We start from the raw sequence: 15000 nt of genomic DNA, 5'->3' as shown, positions 1-15000 counted from the left end.
AAAAGAGCTAACCATCCTTCGGAGCTTATCGTCATTAAGGGCTCCATAACATAACAGAACGCATGTACCATGACTCAATCCTGTTCTCAAACATGTTATTGTTATTGTCAAATTGTTTTAGTCAGTTAGCAATAAAATTGCTAGTTCGTATAGTATTAATATAACGAGAAATTTCAAAGTATATTCCGGTCCATTTACATTTTCAAATGAATTAAATTTGAACAAAGAAGCAAAAAGCAAAGAGGGAAAACAACATAAAGACACTAAGAACATTTACCTGTTCTTCAACTTTATGAAATTACGCTTACTTTTGCTCTCCCCAAATTTTGGATGTTTTCTAACTCACACCCCATTTGTTAAACATTAAACAAAATAAGTCAAATTCGTGTATTAATATTATACATGACATTCTCTTAACTTTCCAATGATGTATGAATTATACCAATTGTGACTAACAGTTATTAAGATATGGGCAGTTCATCACTGGCCAAGTTTAAATTGACGCTCACTATATATACTCGTATATATATATATATATATATATATATATATATATATATATATATATATATTCTCCCAATTCTACCACACATAGTCATTTGTATTTGCTATTTACCAACATAAGAGAAAACATTGGTACGTATATCTGAAAGAAGTAGACAATTTTTTTCTTTCTGATGATGTTATCACACGCCTTTATTGACACAAGAGAGGAGCAGATGCGGACAGCCGAACAGGTCGGTATAAAAGTTACATGAGCCATCTATTTGTTCATTCCAGATGGCTTCGTCGGTAACAAGGTGGTGTGGCTAAAAGTCGTCGTAAACATGGAAATGTTTTTCGCTAATAATATATAATGCTTGTGTCGATTTCAACCCAATTTTGTATTAATCCTTTCTTTAAAAAATATAGCCTTGTGGAGAACATTGTGCTTATTTGAGTCAATTAAAAAATTGATACGGCGCACAACTCTACTGAAAGATTTGAAAAATAGAAATGTATTTTTTACAGATAGATAAACAGATAACTTGATTTCCTTTTATAATTTAAAGTCAGTTTGAAAGTTTGTTATCATAAAAAATTTACCGAAGACACTAACATCTCATGGCCACACCCTCAACTCTATCTGTCCAGTAGAGTCCTTACTTCCGTTGTGTTGATTTAGCGGTGATCAGTGTTGTTATGTAGTAGTGTGTTCTCATTGCGTGTATGTTTATATGTGTGCGTGTGTGTGTATGTGTTAGTGTGTGTGTGTGTGGTGTATACATGTGTGTGTGTGTTTTGGAATGTGGTTGCGTGGAAGAAAACAAAAAAAAGGGGGGGGGGGGGGTGTGAGGGTGTCCATCAAGTAGAGAAATTCCTGAGCAAATGGGGGGGGGGTGTTTGCTAGGAACTGTCAGATTGGCATTTTTTCAGCAAATCGTGGCATTCATAGTGATATAATTCACTTGATCACATGACGATATTCGGAATTACAGAAATTTTAAACAAGTTTCACCAATTAACAACATCAACTAATATTACTGCTGATAGTACTGTCGTTTTTATGCCATCGGTGTGATAATTATTGTCCTGGGAAATATTTAGTTAAACGTTTCGGCAAACTGTCAATTGGTTCTGTCTAGCTTCTAGCCCGAACAAACCAAAAGTAGACAGATTCGGGGACATGATATTTTTCGCGTCCGCTTCAGATTCTCATTTGACCTCACATAAGTAAAGGGGAGACATTACGAAAGCTCCTACATCCCCAGTATTCATTCAATTTCTATTTTCACCGTTGATCTTTTGTCAGGCGTTTATTTATTCAATTTGTCATCATATAAAAGCGTTTTAAAAACTCTAGAACAAACCTTGATAGATTTGTAAAAGTTTAAAATTTCCTAATTTGACCATTGTTTTGATTCTCGGCCGCCATTTTAATTTGTGATATTATTATTATTAATTATTTATTGATATTGATATCTACTGACTGATAAACTGAAATCATGCTGAATAAAGCATGGCAGCGACGACAAGCACATCGATTAAAATGTGCATCTAATCGTAATCAAGCTAATCAAGAAAATGATTCTGGCAATATCGAATGAAAATAGTTCTTTCCCCGCGAAATTGCGGGCTTTTTACTAGTTGCTATAAAATGATATAAAATTATTTGGTAATGATTTATCTCTATCATTGTTGAAAGACTACAAAATAGACGAAACAAATGATTTCGTTTGTATGCACAGTATCTGCTCTTGATATGTTAATGGCTATTACAAAAGACATCCCGAAAAATGGATGCATTGGCAATTTTTTCCTAAAATAAAATAAACAGCCCTGTCTTTACAAATTTTAAAGTGTGGTTTCTGCTAGTTCTTGCATATAATATATTTTATGCAAGTCAGGTCTGTACAATCTTTAAAAAAATCTTTATTTAATTTTAAAAGAAAAAGCTGGTTTCTATTAAGTTCAATTTCGAAAGGACAGCATTTCAAAAAGGTATAAACTTTTAGAGTAATATCGATAGATTTAACGACAAAAGCTATCTTTTTAAAAAATGTAGAACACCAAGAATAATGCTTTAAAAATGCATTACATCGCTGTTCAAATTCATCATCTTATCATGTGCTGCTTTTTTGTTGTGTGTCAATGTCAATAGTTTTATATGAGACCCGGAGTGGAGTAGGCATCCCTCCCTCCCCACCCCACCCCCCTTTAAGCTTTCGACTTGTGCTTTTCAAGGCTACCGCCAACACGGCTGCCTGCCCCTTAACCACCATTACGCCAGAGTAAAACTCAAAATATCTGACCTTTTGGAAAAAAAATGCATAACTAAAAAAACAAGTCATAGGCAACCCATATTTTGAAAGATCACAAAGCTGGCCGTACCCAAGTAAAAAGCGCTGTGCGTCCTTACGATTTCAAATAATGTATCGTCCGTCGTACACATACAATAAAAAATGAGTTAATATTTTATTCAATATTTTAATTATAAATTGTGTTGATCTACCTACCATCATGCACATTGAATGGACAGCTGTCTATGTATATCACACACACACAAAGATAAATCTTTTTTGTTACAGGGAAACGATGCGTCAATTACATGCACAGGTGGAGTAGGGTTGATGTCTGTACAAGAAGGCTGGAACCCAGCTCAATACAACGAGAGACTATTAAATGTAAGTAGATCGTAGTTTAATCTATTCCATTGCCATTTCATTGACTTGGGTAACCGGTAATTTGATCCTTTGGCAATATTTTTAATAATCTTTTGACATATCTAAGCTTGAACTTTGGAAGTATTATCATTTTTTAAATGATGACATAAATTCAGACATTTCTCCCACGACAGCTTTTTACCTTTATCTTTTGTCTTTGTGAAAATAACATGTCTGAGATTTTCTCCGAATAGTTAAGGGTGAAGGATACAAGGGAGAGGGGCCATACCTCACGGTGAAAGCGACCATGAGAAGTGGCTCAGTAACATATTTGGATCCCATCTTTTGTATCTAGCTCACGTATGGCTCCTATAGTCCGTTCCAAGTCCCGTGTGCAAAGAATTATATCGCAAATTCCTCCAAAGTTACGAAAAGTGGAGCCGTGATTTTTTTTTTTGCATGCTGGCTTTTATTTTCATTACGAATTTGAATACCGATAGTGATAGATCTAACAGTGTTCTCACAATGGCTAATTCCTTTGATCTTTTCATCGTTTGCAATACAATATGACTCAAAGTTTAAAATGTTTACAGTAATGGTGTGTTGATTCACAACAAAGTTGCATTCAGTGGGTAGCCTAGCAAATACTTTTGGGTCGTTGAAATAGTACAACAATAGCAGATGCCATTTGAATAGTACTTAACAGTGTTGAAAAAAAGCTCACAGCGTTTAAAATGTATATCTTCCTTGGTGAACAACGGATATGTAATATATTGGACGACACAAGCAGCCTGTTAGGTTGGTTTTATTTTGGACTAAGACATTGGAAGGGGTTTTCCTACGAATGTTTACGCCCGTCTTCGATAGGGCGAGAAGAAATGCCTTTCACAAAGACATTATCTCCGACCAACTGTTGAGCAAGACATCTTATAAAGGTCGCACAAGACAAGTCACGAAAACCCACTGGTCAACCATCGAGCACGGCAATTTCATTGAATTTATTTTATCTTTTTTGGGGACAGGTTTAATTTCGGAAGTTTTCCAAATGTTGCGGGTAGAGGTACAATGGATAACATGTTAAAAATATAGGTGTAAACCGAACACAATTTTTTGTGAACATTCTTTTAGAATTTTTCTATTTATGCCGTCAAGCAGGCTGCTTTTCTTTCCTTCAATTTCGAGAATGCGACTTGAATTTCATGCTCATTGACTTCAACAATTTCGGCATTAGCTAAAGCACACTCTAGTCTGTGTTTCTCTAATTCAATCATGGAAGTGTTATCTACATTATCAAATCTACAGTAAAATACGTTTAATTTGTCAAGTCCGAAAATATCAGGCACAGCTGTTGGTTTTGATGTATAATTAACAGCTGTTTTCAGTCCATGCCAAGAGTCTTTAATGTTGCCAGATGAGAAGCTTTTTTGGATTTTAATTGTGTATTTGTTTTTGCATTTGATGATTTCTTTATTTATTTCTAATTGCTTTAGTTATCAGTTTTTTATGAAAGTAAAAATCACAACACGAAGCTTTCTGGCTTTCAATTATTAAAATGTAAAGATAAGCTTATGTTAAGTGTATGCAAAGTGTACAATTTGCTGTGTCATTTTGAATTCAGGGTGGCAATGTTTTTGAGTAGTAGTAGAAGTAGTAGTAGTAGTAGTAGTAGTAGTAGTAATAGTAGTAGTAGTAGTAGTAATAGTAGTAGTAGTAGTAGTAGTAATAGTAGTAGTAGTAGTAGTAGTAGTAGTAGTAGTAGTAGTAGTAGTAGTAGTAGTAGTAGTAGTAGTAGTAGTAGTAGTAGTAGTAGTACTATAATAGTAGTAGTAGTAGTAGTAGTAGTAGTAGTAGTAGTAGTAGTAGTAGTAGTAGTAGTAGTAATAGTAGTAAGCCTCGCAGTCCGTAGGACGCTTGCTGAGAAATGTGAGATTCAGTCATAGTCGATGAGTATTTCTGTTCTCTCCATCCATGTTGTTAATTGTTTCCATTGGTCACGGTCCTGGGCCAGAGTTTTGAGGCTGTCAATATCTTGTTGTGACTTTAGTACGGAGGGTACTGCAATATATCTTAGTGCTTCAGGGTCTCATATGAATCCAGTAATTTCTGATATGTAGAGAGATCCTAGTTCAAGGTAGATAATTTTGATGTTAGTGGTCTCCGTACATATTTGTTGCCATGAAGGAAATATTCTGTCATTGCAGTTTGGGCTAGGATGTCATCTTCTCGACATAAGATGTGACCAAATAGCCTCCATCGCTGTTCTTTTATTATTGTACTCAGACGTTGGACCCTGTTTTTTTCATAAAGATCAGTATTTGTAATTGTCTCTGGCCAAAAGATTCTGCTTACGCGACGTAATTGTTTGCGGTGGTATGAATCGAGACTTTCTAAGTTCTTTTTTTTTGTGAGGCCCCAGGTTCCACAATTATATGTAAATTTCGGAATAATTAGTGCTTCGTAAATTTGTATTCGTTTATTCTCACTGATTATGGTATTTATATTCCATAAATTTTGGAGTTGCTTGAATGCATTGGTGGCCAGCTGCTTTCGTTTTCTGATGTCTTCATTTTCGTTGATCAAATTACCTAGTTTACATACACTTTTCCATTCATTTAAATTTCTGTTGATTTTTGTATATTCTGTTTTAGATTGATTCACTTTTAGATTCCATGCTTCTAGGGTAGTTGATATTATTGGCGTGTATAATTTCGCGTGATGTTCTGGTTCAAATAATAGGTCTGTATCATCTGCGTATATCAATTCACGAGTGACCTTCTTTATTGGTGGTAATTTTGGTCTTAGATCTTTCATGGCCGATTCGAGATATATCGTGAATAGAATTGGACTCAAGCTGTTTCGTTGAGGGGATTCAATGAAGGTTGATATTGTGATTAATTCTCTGCCGGATTCAAATTGTAATGCAGTATTTGATAATAGGTATCTTATGAGCTTCACGTAATCTTTGTCCAAGAATGAGCTAAGGATTGATAAGAGCTTGATTCTACATATAGTGTCAGAATCTGAACTCATATCGATTCCAAGTAAGGTAAAGTCTTCCTTATATTTTTCCGTTCTGACTTTCAGCCATCGATGGGCCCATACTATGTCCGCAGTGCTTCTATCTCTTCTAAACTCGCTTTGTGAAGGTGAAAGATATTCCTCTACCTTTTCTCTGCTTGTGCTTAAAACTGTTCTTAGCGTGGATAATAAAACGATTGGTCGCAACTGTTCTAAAGGACCTTTCTCTTTATTTAGTTCGTTTAGCAGAATGTATTTTCTACTTCCAAGGTTGAGAACTTGTTTTGCCTTAAATATCTTATTATACATATCAGCTAGTAGTTGCATGCCTTCGTCGTCAAGACATTTAGTTCTTCTGCTCTAACACCATCAAGACCTGGCGGTCTGTTGTTATTGAGCTTTTGTATGGTTTCAATTATTTCTTGCGGCGTTACCTATAGGTGTTTCAAGATCTGGATTGGTAGACTCGAATGGTTCCACTTCTTGAATTCCCTTGTAGTACTGTGTAGTACACGCTTATAGTGTTTATAATTTATTTATCATTACATAAGGTCTTATTACATTTATCTTTGATTATAAGTCTATTATGTGTTTCCTGTCGTGTTATTGTATTCACCGCTTTGAACATATTCATACTGTCACTCGTACTATTTATTTTTGTCACAACCTCATCTATTTTCCTTTTGTGAGTATCTATTGATTGAGATTTAATTTTATGCTTGATTTCAATTCTTTGTATCTTTATTTTGTTTTTCGAATCCGTATATGAGCAGATCTTGATGTCAAGTCTCAGTTGTTTTTGCTGCTGTGATAAGGCACACAGTATTGGGACAGTAATCTTGTTTTTGTGTACTTACTACTTCTCTCAAGCAGTGTTATTTCTCTGTTCATCAGCACGCTTTGGACAAGATGTTGTTGAATTTCAGCTGGCTTAGAGGCATCCTTTAAATTCTTTGACGAAAGATTCGACGCGAGTGTTTTTTCTGAAATTTTCTTTGACAAGGTCATCTCTTAGACTGCTGAAGTCGTTGATCGATTTTCTATTTTGTTTGTAATACTTATGCCTTGGCTTATTTTCATTTTCTGTTGGCTTGAACTTTGAAACTACGAAACTATGGTCTGTGGATGTCTTCACTCCTGCATATGTTCGTGATCGTTGAGTTAGCGTTTGTAAAATAGTAATAATGAATTTATATAGCGACTAAAGATCCGCGTTAATCGTGCTCTGCGGCGCTTTACATAATAAAAATGTCTTTAAAAAATAAATTAATTAAAAAATTAAAACTCACGACACTGCATAATAAGCATGAATACAAAAACAAAATCAAAGCAACATCTATTTCATAAAAAATAAGCCTCACGGAAGAACTTAGTCTTCAGACATTTCTCGAAAGATGATAAATTTTCACAGGGCTTTGTCCGAGGACTGAGTGTGTTCTATAGGTGTGGAGCTATGGATGAAAAGGCTTTTTTTTACCAAAAGTGGATTTTGAGGTGGTTACGTTTAGAAGTTGGGACTGAGATGATCTTTAATTTCGAGTGGGTTCATATTTTTTAATCAGTTCCTGCAAACAAGCATCTTTTTAATATCCTCATCAATATAATGTCTGATTCTTCCAATGTTTCTAATGTGACACGTTGATATAGATGGAGTTGATGCATGGTTTTCTATAATTACCGACTGAGTTCTTTCAAATAAATATTCCTTTAGCCAGTCCAAAGCTGTTCCACTTATATAGAATTGATAATGTAGTCTAGTCAAAAGTAAATTTTGATCGATGGTGTCGAATGCCGCACTTGAATCGAGTAAAACGAGCATCGCAGCACTTTTATTATCTATACCATTTGCAATATCATTAAAATAGTTAAGTAATGCCGTTTCTATGCTATGTGAGGCTTTGTAGGTTGATTGAAATTTAATATTTAAGTCATTCGTCTCTATATGGTTAATAAGACGAGCAGCAACGACTTTTTCAATTCATTTTGAAATGAAATTCAAATTTGACACAGGTCGAAAATTATTTAACTCATTGCGGTCAAGATTTGTTTTTTTTCTTCAGGGGTCTAACCAAGGCATGTTTCAGCATATTTGGAAAATCGGGCAACGCTAGACTTTCATTTACGATAGATGTAATTGCTGGAGCAAGATAATTTGCACAAGCTTTTATGAGCCAAGTTGGTGTTTTATCTAGCGGGCAATATTTATTAGGCATATCTGACAATATATTTTCAACTTCCTAAATTGTTACGGGTTCAAACGACGTTAACATTTTTATTGTTCATAGTTTTAGTTGGTCATATCGTGCAGGAAAGTGTTGTGTCCTCCTGTAGTGTCTCTTCAGCTGATGTTGCTCTTTCAGGCGATGTCACGTGCCGTGTCACTGTAGTTGTGTCCATTGATGAAGTCACATGGCTTGTCATTTGAACTAGTGATGTCGTGCTGGGATGTGGATAAGATGGTATTGTGGTGCTCTCGTTGTCTAGTTTCTGTCGGATGTTGGAAATTTTCTCTGTGAAAGGGGTGTTGAATTTGTCACAGGGTTCTCTTGGAGATGTATTTGTTGGTAGATTTGTTGTATTCGATGGTGTGATCATTTCTTTGACGGTATCATGAAGCTTTTTATAATCACGTTTGCTTTTTATCAGAGTGTCCTTCACATATTGCCGCTTGGTACTGACTATTAGTTGATTGGTATCATTTCTGGATTTTTTGTACATTTGCTTGTGAATTTCTTGTCCAGACTTACGCCAAATACGTTCCTTATGACGTCTGTCATGATTGACCTTTCGGATTTCGGCAGTGAACCATTTGGAATTCATAGGACGATCGTTCTGGATTGGAGGGGTGCATGTTTTTCCAGACAATTATTGAGTGATGTGTAGAAAAGATCTAATTTCTCTGTGACGCCGTGTGTATTCATAACGTTTTTATTTATGTCCAACTCCCGAATTTGGTCTAGTACTTTGGTGTGATTTATGTCTTTGTTTTTCTATTGTGGACTGTACGCCGATTTGAAATCGTGACAGGGACATTGATCTTAAAAAATACTTAGTTGTAGTGAGCCCAACGACACTCGTATATTATCGTTTCTTCTTCAATTTTGGCGTTTCCATGATTGACTATGATGATTAATAGGCTTCCTAGCAAGCTTACTATAACGCGGTAAGCTTTCCCACTTTTCCACGTCGCCCATGTCGTTTAGCAGCTCAGTCGAGTAAGTTAGCATCCCCGGATTTTGAAATCTTTTGCGTTGAAACTATCTTATATGCTGTCGTGATGTTACCCGCACAAAATAGCCGAATTAGTCACCGTCCTGACAACGCCCACTTCTAGGTAAGAGACTAGCTAGTCAGAGACTAGAAAGCGTTCATGAAATCCGATTTTTATTTAGTCTCTTGCTCCGCTTAGGGTTAAGACTAACAAGTCATTTACTAGACTAGTAAATAAATAAATCTAGTCCTCGTTCATGAAAACGGGCCCTGGAGTTGACTCTGCAACTGATGTAGCCAAAAAAGCATGTATAGAGAAGAGAGGCGCACCGTTTCAATTCGACCTCTACTTAAGAGGTGGCACCACAAGTTAAAGTGAGTCATAGAATAAGAAATATAACAAGGAAGCTTTCTTCAAAGCTTATATACATCAATGTGGTCCTAGAGCAATGAAGTATAGTGTTGAACTCCAGATGCTGCTGCTGATCTAAGAAGACCATTATTCTCTGCCATTGTGAACACAATTTTATTTCCATAGATAAGGTTCATCCCTTGGGACTGTCAGAGTTGCTAATACATTCTTTTAAAGTATGTACAAGTATCAAAATATTTCATGATAGCCATACTTCTTTCTGTCAAATTTTGGCAGTAAATTCTTAATTTATTTTGTTTTTGGCTAAAAGTGTTCAGAAAGTCATTTATTTCTCTGAAATTATTATTTGTTTATTTGCCTACATTAAGTGTTCTGTTTACAAAACACACATTCAAACGAACATTGCCTAAAATGGAGTTTGCAACATTACAATGGAAAATGTTTACTGGCAAAAGCGCCGGCTGTGCACCCTGTGTCTCTGTTTATCAGTTTTGTTCTTTTTAACCCCGTGTTTAGAGGAAATAAAACAATTAATATATTGTCCAACTTCTTGTCTCTCATGCTTAACAACACTCAAGACATATAGTTCAGACCATGAAATAATGTACAAAGATGGGAAAATCACATGCCGCTATGTTGTACCCGAGATCATATCTGTGTACAAGATTGACCAGGCAAATGCAAGCTCATTTCAAGCCTCAACTACGACATGGAATCTGATGGACGACTGGTACATTATGTTGGCCTGGGGAAAAGCTATGCCAGGTATCTATTTTACTGTCAGATGTTTGCAGTTAATTTGTAATGTAGAAATATTTTATTCTCAAAAAAGAAAAAAAAACACTTTTCGTTGTTGTAAAAACCAGCACGACTATCATTTTGAATTAAAGCATGATGGAGAAGTAAAAAAAAACATAGTGAAGAGCTTTGGACATTGCGAAACCAGTTTAATTTGTAAAAAACAGTGTGCATGAAGCAGTTCCAGACAAAACAGAAAGAAAACTACAAGAAAAAAGAACATCCCAAAACATCAGCCCGGCTCCACTACACCAAACCAAACTGATTTTTTGACATGTTTTTTTTCCTTGTATTCTTCATTCTGCTTTGTCTTGCACTGCTTCATCCAAGACTTATGTTTCAAACCTTTATCTTTCACCAGTGCCTCTCCTTTAGTAGACTCGCCGCCTGGTGAAAAAAACTCAAGCTGTTTCACATTCGTGTAAAAGTTTATTTTTCTTCACAGTTGGTAAGATTGATATCTTTGAAAACCATTTGGTCGATTGGAATTACAATTCGACCACTTGAAGGTCATCCAGAGGTCACTAAAGTTCAAATGAAGTCAACTACATTTAACAATTAATTACTCGTAAATTATCGATATTGTATATCATCTTTAAGAACAGAAAAACGTTATTATATGTACAGGTACACTTTTGTTAATATTCCCTTCGATTTGTACGAGTTATTGCCCTTGATTTGATTTTTAGATGAATAAAAACATTCCTTTTTTAAAAATAGTATGCAAACCGCACTTTATTTTATACAATTCAAATGATAAAGTTTACTCATTTGGATGTCAGTTACAAGCGTATAAAGTTACAAGCAAATCATACAATATTTGATTGAGTTATCACCCATTATACTCGTAGTAGAGTCATGGCATCGTGCGAAGACTCGAGTCGTTTCACCTTCCGTGTTGAAGTTTGTTTTTCTTCAAATTTGGTAAGATTGATATCTTAGGAACAAATTTGGCCGATTGGATTTCAATTCGACTTCTTGAAGGTCATCCAGAGGTCAATCATTTTCAAGGTCAGCTATATTAAACATTTAACTACTTGCAAATTATCGATATTTTATAACATCTTTAAGAACATAAAAACTTTATTATATTAGTAATGTTAAACACATTACAGGTACACTTTTTAAAAGGATTCCCTTCGATTTGAACGAGTTATTGCCTTTGATTTGATTTGTAGATTAATAAAAATATTCCTCTTTATAAAATGACTTGCAAATCACACTTTGTCTTCTCAAATAATACAGTTTACTGTTTAGGATATCAGTAACAATTAAATAAAGTTAAAAGCAAAATATACAATATTTGATTGAGTTATCGCCCATTTATGGTAGAGGCACTGAACAGTACAAAACTCGACTTGTTTCACACTCGTGTGTAAGTTGTTTTTCTTCAAAGTTAGTAAGATCTATATCCTTGAAAAAAATGGCCAATTGTAATTTAAATTCGACCACTTGAAGGACATCCAGAGGTCACTCAATTTCAAGGACAGATACGTTTAACATGTGATTACTTCTACACTTTTGATAATATTAAACATTTTAGAAAACGAGAAGAAAACATTTTTGTTGACCAATTCACAGACACAGTTTTGGGGAAATCCCTGTCAATTTGTTTGAGCTATTGCCCTTGATTTGATTTATATGTTAGTTTTAATATTCCTTTTTCAAAGAATATCTTACGTATCAGGCTTTATTTAATCATAAATAGTATTGTGTTCAGTGAGGGGACAAAAACTAATTTTCAGAGACGGGAGAGCGCTTCTACTTCAACTACTGCGAATAGTAGTTCCACGGTGGCCCCACAATTCGCGGTACTACTGCGAATAAGCACTTCGTTTTAATTCAAGGTACTGTCTCCAGAAAACCAAAAAGGCGATGATATCACACATAATGTTAGTCTGGGTCATGAACTCCCTGACAAATTAAAAGGATGGCTCGAGTAGGAATGGCAAGTAGAAGGACTGTTAAGCCGTAATTTACATATCATGTTAATTCTTTAGTATTCTTCCATTTGTTGTCTACAAGTACAATGACTCTTTTGAATTGAGACAAGATACCTATTGTTGTATTCCGTTTCATAACATATCAACAATATATTTTGTTATTTGGCTGTTATTGATTCCTCAATAGGCTACGAGTTATTTTATACTTAGTTACAAGCTTTAATGGGCGATAACTCCATTGAATATAATCTGATTTAGTTGTGTTCTACAAATTATTTTTAACTCATTCAGTTACTCATACTATTTCTTGAAAAATATTGTTTTTATCAACCAATTTTCATGATGTTTCACAAATACACATTTGTTTTTTGTTTTTGTTTTTCCAATGAGAAAAAGGGCGATAACTCATTTGAATTTTGACATAGAGGTAAGATATTTTGTATAAGCCTACAGACATATAACCAGTTTTTTTTGTTCTTAGAGTGCTATATATTTCCTATTACCCTAGAAATAGGAGCGTTCGCCCTCCTATTTCTAGGCCATTACCTTTTGAGTTCTATTTTTAGTAACTGAATTCAATGGGCGATAACTCAATTAACCAATGTGGAAATAATGTAATTCTCTGTATGAGCTGTTATTTGTTCTCTTTACAAGTTATTTAGCTTTTTTAAAGAAAGAAGACGTAATTGGAGGGCAATAACTCCTTGAAATGATGTATGATTTTTTTTTCTTTGGTGATGTATTTGGATCCTATTAAAGTTTTTTGGTTATTTACACATTATCAGATTCTTGATAATATAGGAGCTGAATTTAACCATAATTTCACCTTGTTTGACCTCTTTTTTACTCTCTACAGGTCAAATCCAAGTTCCAATCGGCCAAAATTTTTACTTTTTGTCTGCTTATTTGGCTTATAAGTTAAACTTTTACACGAATCCGAAATACTATTGGTCTCAGGGACCTTACTACTTAATTTGTCATTTAAATTTGTGTGCTTTTATAAAAGTGTTGATTGATCTCTTCAATTGCCTCATATGTCTCCTTACTCGACATCAACAGGTTCTAATGTGATCACCTATCACGCCGATCATCCTGTGGTGTCGTCAGACAAAGTTGACATGACAGAAAATGTAATTATATATAGTTCTACGTTCCACGTTCTTGTACAAATACATGGTAAGTGTGATAGATCTAAGCATAACCATTTGCTAGTGAGATAAAATATGTTTTAAATTATTATTTAATTTCTGTCATTTATAAACTTTCTAGAAACAGATATGATCATTGTCTTCAAAGGGTTGATCAGTTCGACCTCAGGACAGCGACAAAACATTCGTTCTGTCATAAACGTTCTATTGATCATACTACTAGCTGCAATAAAAAGTTTCACATAAACATGGGATTACCTTGAGACAATATATTTATCAGGGAAGCAGAGGCTTAGATTATCTTCAGATTCAGACTCCTTCAACTTTCTCCTCCCACTACTCCTTCTTCTACTACTTCTTCTTTTGCTCCTCCTACTCCCCCTCATCATCATCATCATCATCATCATCATCGTCATCATCATCATCAATATCATCATCATCATCATCATCATCATCATCATCATCATCATCATCATCATTATCATCATCATCATCATCATCATCATCGTCGTCGTCGTCATCATCATCATCATCATCATCATCATCATCATCATCATCATCATCATCATCATCATCACCACCACCACCACCACCATCGTTCCATTCCCTTAACTGTTTTCCTCCTTATCAATTCCTTCCGCGAATCACCAACGTCAGCAACATTGATGATAATTGCTTGGATTCTTTTTGCTGGCATTGTGGTTATCATATCACGACATTACCGGGACTGGATGGAGAACTCAAAGCCCTGTGGAAGTGCTCTTTGGTTTCAGGTTTGTCATTATAACATGTGAACATCGTTTCAAAACAGTATTATGTCGAGGGTGAGCTTGATGATTAAAGTTGAGTTTTAAGCGTAATTTTTAAGATTTAAATATGGATTTCGTAAATGGCAGCGCGTATTAATAATATTTTATCAGTGATTGTCAACAATAAAATCTAATTAATTATTATCTTGCCACTATTAATAATTTACCACAGCGATTGTCAACTGAAATTCGACTTGCTCACGGACTCATCAACCCGAAACTGACTCGGAGCAACACAGTTACCTCTCATATGGTTGTATTCACCCAATCAGGGTATATGTTAATTAGTATTGAATTATATAAATCAGACAATAAAGGTTTCACACCGTTTTTGTGAGTTGGCTGGAGGATGTTGTGAGTATGTTATCTCACCGCATAGCCTTCGAGGTCAAAAATCAATAACAAAGAACTGAGTGAAGTCGAATTCGTTCCTTCTATACAATGTATTGATAGGATAAGATAGTGGACAGAATGAGTAGCGTTCTTAAATATGTATTGATGCTATGCGTTTAGGTAAAAAATCACAACATCCGCCAGTTGGATATAACGTACAAACAC

At 35.0% G+C, this 15000-nt stretch overlaps 1 protein-coding gene across 2 annotated transcripts in view; it reads left to right on the top strand.

The window, feature by feature from the left end:
• The window catches only part of LOC144965516 (putative ferric-chelate reductase 1), an 83491-nt gene that overhangs the window by 57885 nt on the left and 10606 nt on the right, over positions 1-15000 (top strand). For both annotated transcript variants that reach the window (XM_078900925.1, XM_078900926.1), the window contains exons 8-11: positions 3069-3164; positions 10323-10509; positions 13545-13661; positions 14291-14406. In XM_078900925.1, the coding sequence (XP_078757051.1) occupies positions 3069-3164; positions 10323-10509; positions 13545-13661; positions 14291-14406 (516 nt within the window). The remainder of the gene's footprint in view (positions 1-3068; positions 3165-10322; positions 10510-13544; positions 13662-14290; positions 14407-15000) is intronic.

This window comes from Berghia stephanieae, chromosome 2 (genome assembly GCF_034508935.2).
Source record: "Berghia stephanieae isolate SIO BIC M18660-M18661 chromosome 2, UCSD_Bste_1.3, whole genome shotgun sequence".
In the NCBI taxonomy this organism is placed as follows: Eukaryota; Metazoa; Mollusca; class Gastropoda; order Nudibranchia; family Aeolidiidae; genus Berghia; species Berghia stephanieae.
Note: the sequence above shows the minus strand (reverse complement) of the source record. Positions and strands in the feature narration are given on the sequence as shown.